We start from the raw sequence: 17101 nt of genomic DNA, 5'->3' as shown, positions 1-17101 counted from the left end.
GAAGGAGAGGAGAAGGAGAAGGAGCAGGAGGAGGAGGAGAAGGAGAAGGAGAGGAGAAGGAGAGGAGAAGGAGAGGAGAAGGAGAGGAGAGGAGAAGAGAAGGAGAAGGAGAGGAGAAGGAGAGGAGAAGGAGAGGAGAGGAGAAGAGAAGGAGAAGGAGAGGAGAAGCAGAAGGAGAAGAGAAGGAGAAGGAGAGGAGAAGGAGAGAAGAGAAGGAGAAGGAGAGGAGAAGGAGAAGGAGAGGAGAAGGAGAAGGAGAGGAGAAGGAGAGGAGAAGTGGAGGAGAGGAGAAGAGGAGAAGGAGAGGAGAAGAGGAGAAGGAGAAGGAGAGGAGAAGGAGTTACAAGTCACACATTCCTTACACAGACATGCAAACACAACTCTGCTCACAAGGCTGTGGGCAAGTCCCAGGTCCTTTGATGACCAAAACACAAAACCCAGAAAGGAGCAGACCCAAATGCTGCAGTTCAGGAAGAGCAAGAAACCCCCAAACCCCCAAAACCTTTACGCACATACTAAACACACAGATTTACCTATATCCAAGGCAGTCTATAGAACATATACTGTGTAGCACCTAGCACGATGGACATGCAACATTCATTTGGGTCTTCTCCTAGCACTAGAGCTCATTGATACTAGTGGTTTGGTGCCTATTGTAACCAGAGCTGGGAATGCAGAGATGTTAACTTCCCATATGAAGCTCAGAATTTTATTACAGAGACATCATTTCAGCCAGAAAACAAACACATCTTCAGTACAACCAGACTTGTGCCTTTCAGCAGCAGCAAGAATAAAAGTCTGTAGAGATGAAGTGGCAAGTGACCAGCATAAACTTACCCTCCCTGTTCAAAAGGATGCTGGATGCACCACTTGGATAAATCTATGTTAAACTGAGCAAGTCTAGAGGCTGGCATGAAAAACTACTGTACATATGAATGAGGTGAGGAGAGCAAAGTCCCTGAAAAGAAGCATATTAAAGCCAGGTAAAACCAGCTTGCTCACAAACAACTGCTGCTGCTATAAAATACTATCTCATAATGAAATTAAGAAGCATAAGATGATGCAATACAACTCTGTGGTCATAGTATTTTTCACGTCAGTAAAAACAGCCATAAAAGCATGTGACATTACCTTAGGACAGCACACACATGTTTTGTCATCAGCAGTTATACATGGCTGTGTGTCTCCTAAAGGGGAACTCTCAGAACCCCACTTGGTGGACACAGACTATGCTGTCAACCTAATCCAGCTCTGTAAGAGGAGGGGAGGCGAAGGGAGGAGAGATATACCATGTTTTGCTGTCCACATGAGCCAAAACAATAGCGAAGGTGAAGTTTGCTGGCAGCCTGGGCTCCTGGGATGTGCCAAGTTTGACAAACAGTCTCTCAGCAGGAATTAGTGGGTAACCTCTGCAGATGTGTTTCAAAGGAGATCAAATACACGATGGTAATAGCCTTTCCAGCATCACTACATGAAAGATTGATGGCTCCTCCCAGCAATAAGCCAAACCACAGAGCTCTCTTTTCCTCCAGATTCACTTACCGTGAATTCTCCCGTGACTGCATCAAACCCCACATGAATCGTGTGTTCAAAGTCTGAAGGGAGGGAGATCTCGGGCCGCTCTTTCTCTTTCTTTTTATTAGCTGGAAGAGACAACAAGAACAAGCCATAAGTGCAGCAAGAATTAAAACCTTCCCAATAGCTTCCAGTTCACCAACCCAACCATCCCCCCCTTTTTGCTAGTCATAGGATTTGATTTGGGGCAGGCAAACGGCAAGTTTAAGAACTTTGTCACCTCACTTCAGAGCAGCCACAGCAAATGGACAACAAAAATCAAAGCTCTGTGACACAAAACCACAGGGTTTTTAATGCAGAGTTCTGCATCAAAAGGAGCGTGACCAGCAGGTCAAAGGAGGTGATCCTGCCCCTCTGCTCTGCTCTTGTGAGACCTCACCTGGAGCATTGTGTGCAGTTCTGGTGTCCTCAACATAAAAAGGACATGGAACTGCTGGAACAAGTCCAGAGGAGGCCACAGGGATGATCAGGGGCTGGAGCACCTCCTGTATGAAGACAGGCTGAGGAAGTTGGGGCTGTTGAGCCTGGAGAAGAGAAGCTGCATGGAGACCTCAGAGCAGCTTCCAGTATCTGAAGGGGGCCCATAAGGATGCTGGGGATGGAGTCTTCATTAGGGACTGCAGTGATAGGACAAGGGGTAAGGGGTTCAAACTTAGACAGGGGAAGTTTAGATTGGATATAAGGAGGAAGTTCTTTACTGTGAGGGTGCTGAGGCACTGGCACAGGGTGCCCAGGGAAGTGATAATTGCTCCATCCCTGGCAGTGTTCAAGGCCAGGTTGGACAGAGCCTTCGATGTCATGGTTTAGTGGGAGGCATCCCTGCCCATGGCAGAGGGGTTGGAACTGGATGATCTTAAGGGCCTTTTCAACCCAAACCATTCTCTGATTCTATGAATTAACACAGGACAAGCACAAGACAAGGAAACTGTACTTTGAGTATGTCAAGCATCAATCAGCTGGCCTAGACTCAACAGCACAAGCACTATGTACCTAAAACATTCACTCAGACTTACACAGGTCAGAGTCAATAGCACTACAGTGGCATAAGTGGAAGCCATGCAGTTTTGAACACATTTTTTGATATGTTGTCTAAAGCTACTTTAAGAAACCAAAATATTATGGGCTGTTAAATATACACTCACCTCATATTAAGACAGGGTCAAAATTAACTACAAACACTGTTTTTCAATTGCTTCCTTCAACCTACTTCTTATGAATAATCCCAAATATAACATGTATCTGCTACAAATCTTATATGAGCAAAGCCAGTTATATTTTCCAGCTCACAAAATGAATTAAATGTGGTTTCAATAAGAAGCTTTGAAGATGCAGAGCAAGACAGCAGAATGGGCCAGGTGAGGAGCAGAAGTCACAAAGATACAGGAAAGGCAATAAATCAAAGCAGATGCACTCTGCACATTTTAAAGTCAGGCCTACAAATGAGATTATCATTATGCCTTGGATTAAGTTCATCCATAGAATCACAGAATGGTTTGGGCTGGAAAGGACCTTAAGATCATCCAGTTCTAACCCCCTGCCATGGGTAGGAAAAGGAGATTGACCACATATTAAGGACTCCACTTCCCTTTTCATAGTTACTGTGCTCAAGAACTTGAGATCAGATTGAGAAAAAGCCCCATTCTACATGGATTTGCTGCTGCTTGCAGTTACAACATGAGCAGAGCCAGGAGAAGTGACTAAACCACTTCTGCTTCCCAGCTGCTACCTTTTTTATCGCAAGCCAAACAGGATTTGTTTCGTGGCTGACATTCCTCAGTGCATTTTTGGCAGCAGGAATGCCAAAGCCCAGGTATGTCGGGAACCTGTGAGGCTAACACTCAATGTTGCACTTATTTAAGGCACTGCTGGCGGTGAGTTCAGCAGAGATGGTCAGGGCTCACCCCAAAGGACTGCAATATAGAAGCCCAGACTGGTTTGGGTTGGAAGAGACCTTAAAGCTCATCCAGCTCCAACCCCTGCCACGGGCAGGGACCCCTTCCACTGGAGCAGCTTGCTCCAAGCCCCTGTGTCCAACCTGGCCTTGAGCACTGCCAGGGATGGGGCATCCCATTTCCTTCAGCTCCAGCTCTGGCACTGTTCTGTGTCACTCCTGCTGCACGGAGTAATTTTGGAGAAAGAACAGGATCAGATGCTCCATGTGGGACACGAAGACAGAACAGATTGTTTTCGATCCCTCTTTCAAACAAATGGGATGGGGGAAGCTGAATCACAGAAAAGCAGTGGAGTTGGCAAGGAGAAGGAGAAGAGAAAGCTGCCAGGCTGGAGGAGCCATCACAGAGTGGGAACTAGAAGGAGACAGAGCAGCTGCTGGTTAGCAGACGGTGAGCATGTGCAGCACAGAGCCCTGCCGAAAACGGGACAAGCAGCTGCATCCAGCAGGTACACAGAAAAAGCTGCACGTACTAGCGGTGGATGGAAAGCAAGAGGAGAAGAGATGCAGAGAGAGCCATCAGAGGCACCATATGCTAAGCCCTCTCTACAAGATCAACCCATTCCTGCATGCTAACAAGTAAGGCGTCAACTCAGCCTAGAAGCCCATCATTCAGGTGAGGAAGAAGAGGGAACCTGTACTAGCACTGCTATGCAGGAGTGCTGCATGGATGATGCACAACCACAGAATAACTGCCACAGTAGACTTGAATATATCCCTAAAAAAAGCTTACGGGCATTAAGGTGCTACCCAGAAGTCAATACACTTGGGTGTTTTCTATTTCTACGTTCAAGCAGCCTGAGCTCCTGCCACACACCCAAATGCCAATAAACGTCTCTGCAACCAACTGCTCCAGTAGCTGTTGAGCCAGGAAACTGAAATCACTGCTGCCTGCTAATTTATCCCAAGCAGGAGATGACGGCCTGAGCGAGCCTCAGCTACACAGAGCAATAAAAACAGTTCTGGAGGGCCTGGATAAATAACATAATGGCCTTTGTCAGTCCAGCTCCCTGTTTATGTTCAACACATACGCTGCAGGATAGAAGCAGGAAGAGATTCTTGTGTTTGGAGAGGGACTTTTTACAAAGGCCTATAGGGACAGGCCAAGGGGAATGGCTTTAACCTGCCACAGGGGAGACCGAGATGAGCTCTTAGGCAGAAGTTCTTCCATAGCTAAAAGGAAGTGTACAAACAGGTCTGAGGCCCAGGATTTAAGCTCCTATGTGCCATTTAACCAGGGCTCTGACCGTGCACAGGGGCAGCACAATGCAAAAGACACTTTCCAAAGAGCCTTCAACTAGAACTGCCTTCTTGACCCAGCGACCTGTAGAAGATACCTTCAGGATGTCTCCCCTTGTTGGCCTCCCCTCTGATCTGGGCCCACAGCAGGTCTGTTGCCTGGCTCCACAGCAGGACCCTACTTATTTGAGCTGCACCTCTACATAAAGCACAACCCCTTCACCTTCATTCCCACCCATCCTTCATTAAGTGCCTGCTCCAGTACTGTTTCCTGCCCAAAGAGCTACCACTTCTCCGAAGGGATTGACAGCATCAACTTCAGCAGCTCTCAGGCTACAGCATGAAAGCCAACACCCGTCTTCACTAGCAGAATAAACCACAGAGCATTTCAGTTCTTCACAGGCTCTTTGCAACCCCAGCAGAGGCTAAACCCAAATCACTGCTTCCCTGGGGAAAAGATCCAGAGGTCATGGAGTTGCCCCAGTTACATTCCTCTAACTGAATGGAAAGCAACTCCCCTTTGAGTCATAGAATCATAGAATAGTTAGGGTTGGAAAGGACCTCTAGATCATCTAGTTCCAACCCCCCTGCCATAGACAGGGACACCTCACACTAAACCATCCCACCCAAGGCTTCATCCAACCTGGCCTTGAACACTGCCAGGGATGGAGCACTCACAACCTCCCTGGGCAACCCATTCCAGTGCCTCAGCACCCTCACAGGAAAGAATTTCTTCCTTATATCCAATCTAAGCTTCCCCTGTTTCAGTTTTAACCCGTTACCCCTTGTCCTGTCACTACAGTCCCTGATGAAGAGTCCCTCCCCAGCATCCCTATAGGCCCCCTTCAGGTACTGGAAGGCTGCTCTGAGGTCTCCACGCAGCTTCTCTTCTCCAGTCTGAACAGCCCCAACTTCCTCAGCCTGTCTTCATACGGGAGGTGCTCCAGCCCCTGATCATCCTCGTGGCCTCCTCTGGACTTGTTCCAGCAGTTCCATGTCATTTTTATGTTGAGGACACCAGAACTGCACACAATGCTCCAGGTGAGGTCTCACAAGAGCAGAGCAGAGGGGCAGGATCACCTCCTTCGCCCTGCTGGTCACGCTCCTTTGGATGCAGCCCAGGATACGGTTGCTTTCTGGGCTGCGAGCGCACACTGCAGCCGGCTCATGTTCAGTTTCTCATCGACCAGCACCCCCAAGTCCTTCTCTGCAGGGCCGCTCTGAATCTCTTCTCTGCCCAACCTGTAGCTGTGCCTGGGATTGCTCCGACCCAGGTGTAGGACCTTGCACTTGTCATGGTTGAACTTCATAAGGTTGGCATCAGCCCACTTCACAAGCGTGTCAAGGTCCCTCTGGATGGCATCCCTTCCCTCCAGCGCATCAACCGGACCACACAGCTTGGTGTCATCGGCAAACTTGCTGAGGGCGCACTCAATCCCACTGTCCATGTCAGTGAGTCCAGCCAAACTAACACATAGCACCCAAATTGTTTCAGGCATAAACCAAAGAGGTGTCTGAACACCTGGGAATTTCATTAACGTTTAAGCAGCAGAAGGCACTGTGAATTCAGTTGTCATCATGAGACTGGAAAAAGCTTTCATAAGATGAAAACCAACCCATCTGAAGTGAAGGTGACAGCGTTCAGGGTATTTTTTGCTCAACAGGAATTAGAGGACAGAAGCAACCACTCTCATTGGGGCAGGTGTATTGCAACAGAAGGCTCTGCTGAGCTTGGCTAAACAAAACTCTCTCATATCTCGAAGCATCTGCCACGTTGGCCAATCTTCAGCAAACGCAGGCATCTTCAGTGGCAGTCTGTGCTGATTTTACCCAAACCGTTCACTTCTGCAGCTCTCTTCTCCAATGCAGTTCAAACGAGTGCTTTGGGTTCTATTTTTAATACTCTCTTATAAATTTCAGGCAATCATAGAATCATAGAATGGTTTGGGTCAGAAAGGACCTTAAGCTCATTCAGTTACAACCCCCTGCCACAGGCAGGGACACCTCACACTAAACCATGTCACCCAAGGCTCTGTCCAACCTGTCCTTGAACTCTGCCAGGGATGGAGCATTCACCACTTCTCTGGGCAACCCATTCCAGTGCCTCACCAGCCTCACAGGGAAGAACTTCTTCCTTATATCCAATCTAAACTTCCCCTGTTTCAGTCTGAACCCATTACCCAGTGTCCTATCACTGCAGTCCCTGATGAAGAGTCCTTCCCCAGCATCCTTATAGCCCCCTTGAGACACTGGAAGCTGCTCTGAGGTCTCCACGCAGCTTCTCTTCTCCAGGCTGAACAGCCCCAACTTTCTTAGCCTGTCTCCATACGGGAGGTGCTCCAGCCCCCTTAGCTGTCTGGAACGGCTGAGCTTAGAAATTTAAGCCCCTCAATCCTTTAAGCAGGCCAACACAAAAATCCTGCAGCTTTTTAGGATTAATACTCTTAAGGGCAAGTTCTACCCAAGATCTGGCAAACATTTAACATTGAGTTCATGGGTCTCTGGATTGCAGATTCAAACAATCCAAATGTACAGACTGAGAAAGTTGGGTCTAAGTTGGGGATAAGGCAGAAGCTCTTCCCTGGGAGGGTGCTGAGGCGCTGGCACAGGGTGCCCAGAGAAGCTGTGGCTGCCCCAGCCCTGGCAGTGCTCAAGGCCAGGTTGGACACAGGGGCTTGGAGCAAGCTGCTCCAGTGGAAGGGGTCCCTGCCCATGGCAGGAGGTTGGAACTGGATGATCTTGAGGTCCTTTCCAACCCAAACCATTCTGTGATTCTATGACTGCTGTGATATTCTGTAGAAAATGAACCTACATCTTGCTTACTTAAAGCAGTGACACCAATTTGTCTTTTCACTCATAAAAACGAAGGAAGCAACCTCCCTCCTGAAGCCCAGGAAGATAAAGATACGTAGGCTTGCCTTCAGTGACCCTCTGTCCAGATACCATTGCAATGCAGACTCTACAGAAAGCTGATGTATTAGAAACTCCAAAAAACAGGTCAGATATAAAAAGGAACCGGCAGGAATTAGGGGATGAAGTTTTATTTTCTTTACATCCCTTCGAAAGATTCATGTGAGGGGTTTTTTAAATACCCTGATCTTAAAAATAAGACTTTCACGTAGAGTTCACAGCTCCTCTCTCCATTCCCATCTGTTACAATCCCTCTAACACCAGAAAATTCCTTTAGTTCACAAGAAATGTGCAAGAATCTGCAGTAATGGGTTATTCTTAACAGCAAGCAAGCAATGCCTGACCCAAACACCCAACAGTAAATGACCATGGAGTGACATATGAGAGGCCTAGCAGGAGATGGCCTGTTGGTCATGCTGAACTCACGTTATTTGCTGTTTAAAACAGCAAAACAAGCAAAAGACCTCCCACTGCTCCCCATCAAAGGGTTTGCCAATACCAGATTTAATTGACCTGCTTGTAATTGGTACAAAAGAGATGATTTTAAAGACCATTCTGCACAAGTCAGGCTGGGAAGTGGCAGAGCTCGTCCCAGTTTTCAAGGACACTGTTCTCCTAATTTGAGGAGAAGAGGGAAAACCAAGAAGTTAAAAGAGAAGCCCAAAAGAGAGTAAATGGGATGGATTAAACGTGGCAGGGTTAATCATTACAAAACAGGCTGAGAATGCTGTTCAGCCTGGAGAAGAGAAGCTGCGTGGAGACGTTACAGCAGCTTCCAGTGTCTGGAGGGGGCTACAGGGATGCTGGGGAGGGACTCTTCATTAGGGACTGTAGTGATAGGACAAGGGGTGATGGGTTCAAACTGAAACAGGGGAAGTTCAGTTTAGATATAAGGAAGAAGCTCTTTGCTGTGAGGGTGCCCAGAGAAGCTGTGGCTGCCCCATCCCTGGCAGTGCTCAAGGCCAGGCTGGACACAGGGGCTTGGAGCAAGCTGCTCCAGTGGAAGGGGTCCCTGCCCATGACAGGAGGTTGGAACTGGATGATCTTAAGATCCAACCAAATCAATCCATTCTATGATTCTATGATTATTAAAACCAGATCTACAGAGAGCACCTGATGAACCCCAAAATGACCAAGACAGCTCTGCAGGGGACAAACACACATTTTCTAACACCTAAACCATCACTAAGCATCAGGTGCTCAACTAAGGTCATTCAGAGCAACATTCAAACACAAGGTTTAGAAGAAAAGACAAAATACTGTACTTTTATCTCCTGGTAAAATAGATCGGTAAAATCGGTCCTTCCTTTTCTTCTCCTCCGGGTTGGGAGGCAAAGGTTTGGAGCCATGGTTTAGAGTCCCAGGATCTTTGCTTCCCGATCCAATCATAGTGCTGGTATTTCTCATTGGAGGAGCAGGTGGTTTGTCTTCTGTTTCAACTCCATTGTTTGACATTTTCAGCTGGGGAGGCCGTTACTAGGAATAGGAAAAAGAGAAGAAAGGACAAGCTTGATTTATTGCTTTGTAAACTAGAATCACACACAGTCAAATGAACCACAATAGGTATTTGTGGACCAACCCCCAACCTCATATTAACACAGACATGGTGGCTTGAATTCACCATCATCACTGCCAAGGATGGGGCAGCCACAGCTTCTGTGGGCACCCTGTGCCAGTGCCTCAGCACCCTCACAGGGAACAGCTTCTGCCTAAGAGCTCAGCTCAGTCTCCCCTCGGGCAGGTTAAAGCCATTCCCCTTGGCCTGGCCCTACAGGCCCTTGTCCCAAGCCCCTCTCCAGCTTTCCTGCAGCCCCTTTAGGCACTGGAGCTGCTCTCAGGTCTCCCCTTCAGGAGCCTTCTCTTGTCCAGGCTGCCCCAGCCCAGCTCTCTCAGCCTGGCTCCAGAGCAGAGCTGCTCCAGCCCTCACAGCAGCTCCATGGCCTTCTGTGGCCTCTTTCCAACAGCTCCACGTCCCTCTTGTGCTGCTGCCCCAGAGCTGGATCAGGGCTGCAGGGGGGGGGGGTTCCCCAGAGCACAGCAGAGGGACAGGATCCCCTCCCTGAGCTGCTGGTCCCAGAGCTCTACCCACATCATCTCCATGGCGCAGCCCTGGCTGGTCCCAGGCTATTCCCAGCCTTCCCGCGGTAGCAGCACACTCCAGGCACAATTCAAACCACCAGCAAGTTGACTGCATTTTGATCTTGTTTGGAAGGGTCAAACAAAACTAGATCCTCAACACACACGTAAATCCTTAAGCAAATAATCCCCGCTGTGCAGATTTAGAGACGGAAGCTTTGGAACAGGGTAACGGGTTTATTCTGCAACAACTAACTTGTTCCACCCAAATGAGATCAGCGCTACTGCAGACACAGCCTGCCTACAGCCAGATCCTTCTGGAAGCTGGAATTTGTGTCATGTTCTCAAGAGAAAGTTGGGAGTTAAGTGCAGAACAAAGAGCAACGCAGGACCAGTGTCTGTTTGGGTGGGAAAAGCAGTTCAGCTCCTTTATGAACTTCACAAGCAGTGCGGGAAGATGCTTTGCTCAGGGAGAATTATGGGGTAGCAGAAGGTCAAAAGAGGTTTTGCTCTCTGCAAGTGCAGTTACAGAGCTGAGATCACTGCTGGCTTCCATGGAGCTGCTCTTCCATAGGATGGACTCGGAGGAATAACACTGGGTCACAGTCCAGATCGATCCCACTACCATACCATGGCCCTGTGACCACACACCACCCAGCCAGCTTTCAGTCTTCTCTGGCAAAGCTAGTGATGCTGAGCATCACTGAAATGATTAAGCCCCAGGGCACACGCTGCTCTTGCAGCCGTGGGGAGCTCAGAAGGGCAAATGCTGCCCACAGAAGGCACTCTGCAGCAATACAGAATCATGGAATGGTTTGGATTGGATGGGACCTTAAAGCAGGACCTCACAGCATCTCCGTGGCCTCTTCCGGACTCACTCCAACAGCTCCATGTCTCTCTTGTGTTGATGCAGGACTCTGTGTTAGACCTCACTTAAAGCCGTGATGCCCAAGCTGTTGCCTGCCAAGCATGTCTGCAGCTCTGCCTTCTCCTACACTTACTTGGTTCCTGGTTTCTTCACGCTTGTTCTGATATGGGAGGGCTGGCAGCACTGCACAGCCCTTAATGCTCTAGATAAGCTTTCACGCACAAGGAGCTTTCCAAGAAGTTAGACCCCAGCCCCGCTTCTTCGCAACACAACTGTGCAATGGCATTTTCTATCACTAGCATTTGGAGCAGCGATTTTAACGGTGGGACAGCTTTGGCATTTGGGAGGAGTGGGGGAATTAGATGTGCATTTGTCTGGGTGTGTTCTGGCATGTGCCCTGGGCATCTCCCATCCTCATGCCATTCTCCAGTGTAAAACAGAGCAGAACCAAGTGACAGCTGAAGTGCCAGCCACGAAGTGGTGCAAACAACTCCTCTCTCTGTCCAAGCAGTGGAAAATAGCCTAAACTAAACCCCACGTGGTAAATACCTTGTGCAACATGAAGATATTGAGGCCTCGCTGAGAGGCTTTGCGCATCGCCGTGTCAGTGACTGGAACTGAACTGGCACAGCTAAAGCATCAAAGCACAACATAAGCAGTCGTGCCATCAAGCTGCAGTCTTTGCATTAATGATTATTTAACCATGAGAAAGCAAACTGCTGGGAGGGTGCTGGGAATATGCTGCAAATAGGGAAACAGAAGGAAAATGAGTGTTAGCAGCTCCGTGCCTGCCAAACAGCCTTCCCTAAGGAGCAGGCACCGCATTTGCTGCTGCAACGCCCCGGTTTACCCTCACAGGGGGTTGAACAATGGTGCACTGAGATTTCCCCACTGGCCAGAGTACCTGGAGCTGCAGATGGTGGGGTACAGCCTCATTGCGGGGTCCTGAGCCCACCAAGCGGAGAGGTGAGAATCAGTGCTTGCCACCTCCTATGCAAAGCATGGGACTAAACAGGGGACAGTGTAAAGAATACTGTACTGGGCAATGGGTTCAACATTAGACCAAAGTGCGATACAAGGAAGAGAACAGAGCAGCATGGGGCTCCAGGATGAAGGAAAAGAAGTGAGAAGAAGAAAGCCCTGCCCAGATTCCAGGCAGAGGCTGGCTTAGTGCTGGGGGAAGGAAAAAGAACACGAGCACACAAAAAGGGCATGAAAACATAAGAAGAACCTTCTGGATGTCAAACATCCTCACTCTCAATTCCACCCGTGCCAAACCCCAGGGACATCTGCTCACAGTTTATTCAATATAAGAGGGCTGTTCAAAATCCCTCTGTCAGAAAGGGTAGAGCACAAGTGAATTACTGTTTTACTGCAGGGCTAGAAGCACCAGCAGTACAAGCTCTTGTATCTTGCCTTATTCCCTGAATGAGCAAGTAACTGATGAGAAGTTGCACAGTTTAACACACGATGTTGGTTTACACCTCTCTGAAAACTGCAGCTTTCATAGGGGCAAAGCCTACAGTACACCCTCTCCTTTTGTCTCCATCACTCAAGATCAGACCTTTCCCCTCACCACTTCAAATGTGTGGCATTACAAGAGCTATTTAGTCTGTTTGGAGATGGGGGACAAGAGAAATCCTTCAGCCCCCCACATTAACAGACTGGTTGCACAGATGTTATCCCTGTAACAGCAGCATTATCCTAGAGGGTTCCCAAAAGCCTTTTCCCACTACATATTTAAAGGGAAAACTAAAAACCTGCTTGCATGAGTCCTCCCACTGTGATGCAGAGACACAGACTAACCCAAACTCAACATTGTTATACTTTAACCTTTTGTTGGCTTTAGCGTATGTGGATGCAACCCTGTTCTGACAGAATTAGACCCACCTCTCCACGTCTTTACAGCAGAGCTGAGAGCATGAAGCATGGAGCCATAGCGAGCGGTGCTCATCCCTCTCATGCTAGCCCTAGCTGACTGCCGAGATTCCTTTTGTCCCAAAATAATCTCTTGCATATTCACATGGAATGAGGCGTTAAACACCCCTCTTGTGCAGACCCTGCCCAAGCTCAGAGCACAAGGGAATTGCTTCCCCAGCCAGCATAACACCAGTGCTGCATCACTGAAGTGAGTGGCTCTGCTTGATCCATCCTAAAGGAATGCAAAGCATCACCAGACTGAGTTCCTTCCTTCTTCACACCAGCACAAACCTGCTTTGGGAAATTCATCTTAGATCTCCTCAGTATGATTAAGTGAACAGGGGAAGCAATAAAACAGCACATGAACTTTTCAACCAGAGTCAGATGAGGAAACACATCTTAGCTGCAGACACAATTACTCTCAACTACTGTATCTATTAAGGTACCAGCACTCAAACCAAACCCCACAGGCATCACTAGGAAGGTGCAGCCATCATCATAGAATCCCAGACTGGTTTAAGTTGGAAATGACATTAAAGCTCATCCAGTTCCAACCCCCTGCCATGGGCAGGGACCCCTTCCACTGGAGCAGCTTGCTCCAAGCCCCTGTGTCCAACCTGGCCTTGAGCACTGCCAGGGATGGGGCAGCCACAGCTTCTCTGGGCAACCTGTAGGATGTAGGACTATGATACACTAATGATGTACTAATGTAATGTATGAAGTAGGATGCAGGACTATGATGCACCAACGATGTACTAATGTAATGTGTGAAGTAGGATGTAGCACTATGATGTACTAATGTATGAAGTAGGATGTAGGACTGTGATATACTAATGATGTAGGGCTATTGTTTCTGCAGCCATCTGGGAGCACTGGAAGTTCCAGCTGTTTCAGCACACAGAACTTAGGACAAGTTTTATTACATACAGCAAACCATGACTGCCATAACTCAAATTACAGGGGCCTTCAAATGCTCCCTGCCCCTCCTCATCTTTTGAAGCCCATTAGCTGAACAGCAGACCTGACAAACTCTCCTTTCACGCCTACAGAACTCTTCTGCAGACAGGAAGGAGTGACAGACAACCACACACAAAGGGACAACAGCCACCGGAAACCACTTGGCAGCTCAAGATGGAGCAAGAGGAGGTGCTGAACAGAAGGTGGCAACCACAGGTGCCAACAGCAGCGTTCAAGAGTTCATAGCACACAGACGTGAGATCTGCATTCAGCACCTATGGCTCCAAACCACGAAGTTGGTACTTACAACTTCCATCAAAGCACACTGCTCTAGTGGAAGGTGTCCCTGCCCAGGGCAGGCAGTTGGAGGTCCCTTCCAATCCAAACCAATCTGGGATTCTACGACTCTATATACCTGTAGCTTTCCTGTAATACAGGCGCAGGCTCCTAAGGGGGAGCAGAATGGAACTCCAACATACTGGAGCTTTCCAGCACTACTGTGTGTAACACATACAGAGGAAAGAAAAGAGAAAGAGAACAAAGATCCTCCCTTTATACCATTTTTCCTTCTGGTAAACCCCATCATTTCAGACCTGATCCTCCACACTGAACTACAAGTTTCCATCAAGCCGGTTGTGTTTTCTTTGCATTCCTTAGCAAGACAGGCAGCTGAGTGATTGCTGGAACAGAAAGCAATTAAAAAGTCAGAGGAGCATGAAAACCTCCACTACAGTAGATGCCATAAAGATAACTATGTCCAACGCATACTAATCACAGGAGTCAACACAAAACCTCATAAAAGAGCCATCTATTACTCATGCAGTCTGGCAAGACAGGGGCTGTGAGTTACTCCCTCCAACTTACAGATGAATAAACCATGTTAAACAAGAGCGCTCAGCAAGCGATCCTCCCTCTCTGCCTACTCCCAGAAGGAAGTCTCACGTTTTTCCACGAGGATCTATTTCTCTTGTTGCCAGGGTGAGGAAAAGGTGTTTTGCCCACAGAAACAACAGACCGGGGGAGGCTTGACCTTTAATTGAGTTGATCCTGATCAGAACAAGTGCACCCCTTCAACCCCATAGTGAGACATTGCTGGTGCACACATACACACAGCTAAAACCTCCTTCCTCCTCCTGGCATCGGTGGGAAGGAGCACGGGCTGTCCCCTGCTCTGCTCAAACACGTTGAAAGCAGCAGATTCCCTCCCCTGTGTCACACTTGCATCCAAATCCCAGCAGAAAATGAAGGGCAGAGTTTTCCAGCTGGGTTTCCATACAGGATGAAAAGACTCTCATTTGGGCTAGTTTATTACTTTGAGATGAAGTCTCACACTGAAGGAAGAACACTCCCCCCATGTTCCACCTGAAAAAGAGGGAAGAGGTGTCCTTTCCCTCCACACACAGCAGATGGGATCAGGGACACATGCTGTCACAGGAAAGGGCAGCAGCAACACACTCCCCCTGAGGGAGGACAGATGGATTGTCACATTTGGAGGTGAGGAAAAACCCCCAGGATCTATAGCATCTAGCTGCTTCGCAGCCACTTACTGCACATCCCAGAGCTGTGCAAGCATGCCACTGAACCCAAATGAAGGCAAGGGCCATCAATGCATCAGCACAGACCCAGCGTTTGCATGTGAATTAAAACACCCTCCAGGTTTTCATGAAGGTCTAATAAAGAATTAGAAACCAGCAGTGTTTGCTCTTTAGAATTTACCTGCTAGAGCCCTGCAGGTGCTGCCAACACAGAGATGCAAATGAAATTGCTAAATGAAATGAAACAAGAAATACCTAACGATAAGGACAGGCTTAGAGGAGGATGTCTCCACTGCTGCAGCCGGAGCGGGTGGGTGCGAGGAGGGGAAGGGACACATTCTCATGGCAGATGGCCAACTACTAGTTGCAGTCTTGCTCCGCTGCCAGCATTATTTCCATAGGGCTCAGACATAAAGGATGGCTGAGCAGTTACTGCCAACGGGAATGCTGGAGGGCTCCATGGGCTTGGAATCTTAAAGGGCAAAAGACTGGCGGGTCCTTTTAAAATAAGCTTTTAACTCAACCTCAGCTGCTTAGGGTGGGATTCCCCAGCATGTATTGTGCAGGAGGACATGGACCATCACCGCATGGGGATGACTTCGTAGAATCCCAGAATGGGTTGGGTTGAAGGGACCTTAAAGCTCCTCCAGTTCCAACCCCTGCCACGGGCAGGGACCCCTTCCACTGGAGCAGCTTGCTCCAAGCCCCTGTGTCCAACCTGGCCTTGAGCACTGCCAGGGATGGGGCAGCCACAGCTTCTCTGGGCACCCTGTGCCAGCGCCTCAGCACCCTCCCAGGGAAGAGCTTCTGCCTAAGAGCTCATCTCAGTCTCCCCTCGGGCAGGTTCAAGCCATTCCCCTCGGCCTGGCCCCACAGGCCCTTGGCCAAAGCCCCTCTCCAGCTTTCTTGTTGATCCCCTTTAGGTGCTGGAAGACTTCTGTGTAGGAGAGCTGCAAAATCGCTTCCTGGGCAGATATACACGTGCTAACCCATTGTACCACAGAGGTACATTTCTAAAGAAGAACAGACTAATTATAACCACTTAACTCCTAGCAACAGAGTTCTCCTTTCACTCAAGGAAGCTTCTGTCAGTTTTGTTTTAAATAATCAAGCCCAGTTTGTCCAGTGTGAGTCCATGCACGATTGCTGTGACAGCCACACCGCAGGTTTCGGGAGCATTGAAACAGGTCAAGCCCTTTCCACCAGATTAGGCTTGGATCCAAACCTGCAGAGAGGCAACTCCAGCTTCAACTGCTGTGTTTCAACTTAGCTTTGGCTGTTTCACAAGTGGCAGTGTGAAACTGTTCCACAATCAAGATGTGATGATCTTAAAGGTCATTTCCAACCTGGCTGATTCAGGTTCTATGATTCTATGATCAATGCCAGCTATGTCTGTACCTGGAGTACACAATGAACTCAAGCTTAAACTTTGGATCTGCTGCATCCCTGGGCAGCATCCTGCTCATTTAGACTGAGCACTTACCCCAGTCTAACAGCGCTTTTAAACAGCCCCAGAGAAATAGACTGCATCCATATTTAAAACAAGCAAATCCAAGCTGAGACAGAAGGAACCAGGAGTATCTATCGTTTTTAAAAGCTCTCAGCCCACAAATCATCCTCCTTATTTCCTCCCCTCCAAAGTGCTGCCTCCCCTCCTCCAGCTACATGCCTGAACAAGCACGTTCCCCATTGCAGATGTCAGCCCTGAACAGAGCAGCCTTGGCTCCAGCTCACAGGAAGGCAGGACCAAGTCAAAGCAGCGCCTGGAGTCAGAGTGTGCTAAGCAGGGTAGGTAAAATAAAGGCCTCTTATGTTAAAGCAGAACCCAAAGCTATGTAAGCAGGTTTCCTGGAGGAAATGTGTGTTCCAGAGGAAATGACCAGATGCAGCATAAAGAAAATATACTGACACACACGGTAAAACACCCCCCTGCTGCCCTGCACACAAGTTGTTTTGCTCCCAGTCCAAGCTGCAGATTAGCAGCAGCCAAATCATTCATCATTTTTCCATTGAGAAGTTCCCAATCCAGAAGAGGAACATGGAGCACAGGGCTCAGAATTAAGCCCTTCT

At 48.5% G+C, this 17101-nt stretch overlaps 1 protein-coding gene across 5 annotated transcripts in view; it reads right to left on the bottom strand.

Annotated features, from left to right (window-relative positions):
* PAK1 (p21 (RAC1) activated kinase 1) overlaps positions 1-17101 on the bottom strand; it is a 76453-nt gene that overhangs the window by 23025 nt on the left and 36327 nt on the right. For all 5 annotated transcript variants that reach the window (XM_065678875.1, XM_065678879.1, XM_065678877.1 and 2 more), the window contains 2 exons: positions 8941-9151; positions 1543-1643 (listed from right to left, as the gene is read on the bottom strand). In XM_065678875.1, the coding sequence (XP_065534947.1) occupies positions 1543-1643; positions 8941-9130 (291 nt within the window). In that variant the 5' untranslated portion in view covers positions 9131-9151. The remainder of the gene's footprint in view (positions 1-1542; positions 1644-8940; positions 9152-17101) is intronic.

This window comes from Lathamus discolor, chromosome 4, assembly GCF_037157495.1.
Source record: "Lathamus discolor isolate bLatDis1 chromosome 4, bLatDis1.hap1, whole genome shotgun sequence".
In the NCBI taxonomy this organism is placed as follows: Eukaryota; Metazoa; Chordata; class Aves; order Psittaciformes; family Psittacidae; genus Lathamus; species Lathamus discolor.
Note: the sequence above shows the minus strand (reverse complement) of the source record. Positions and strands in the feature narration are given on the sequence as shown.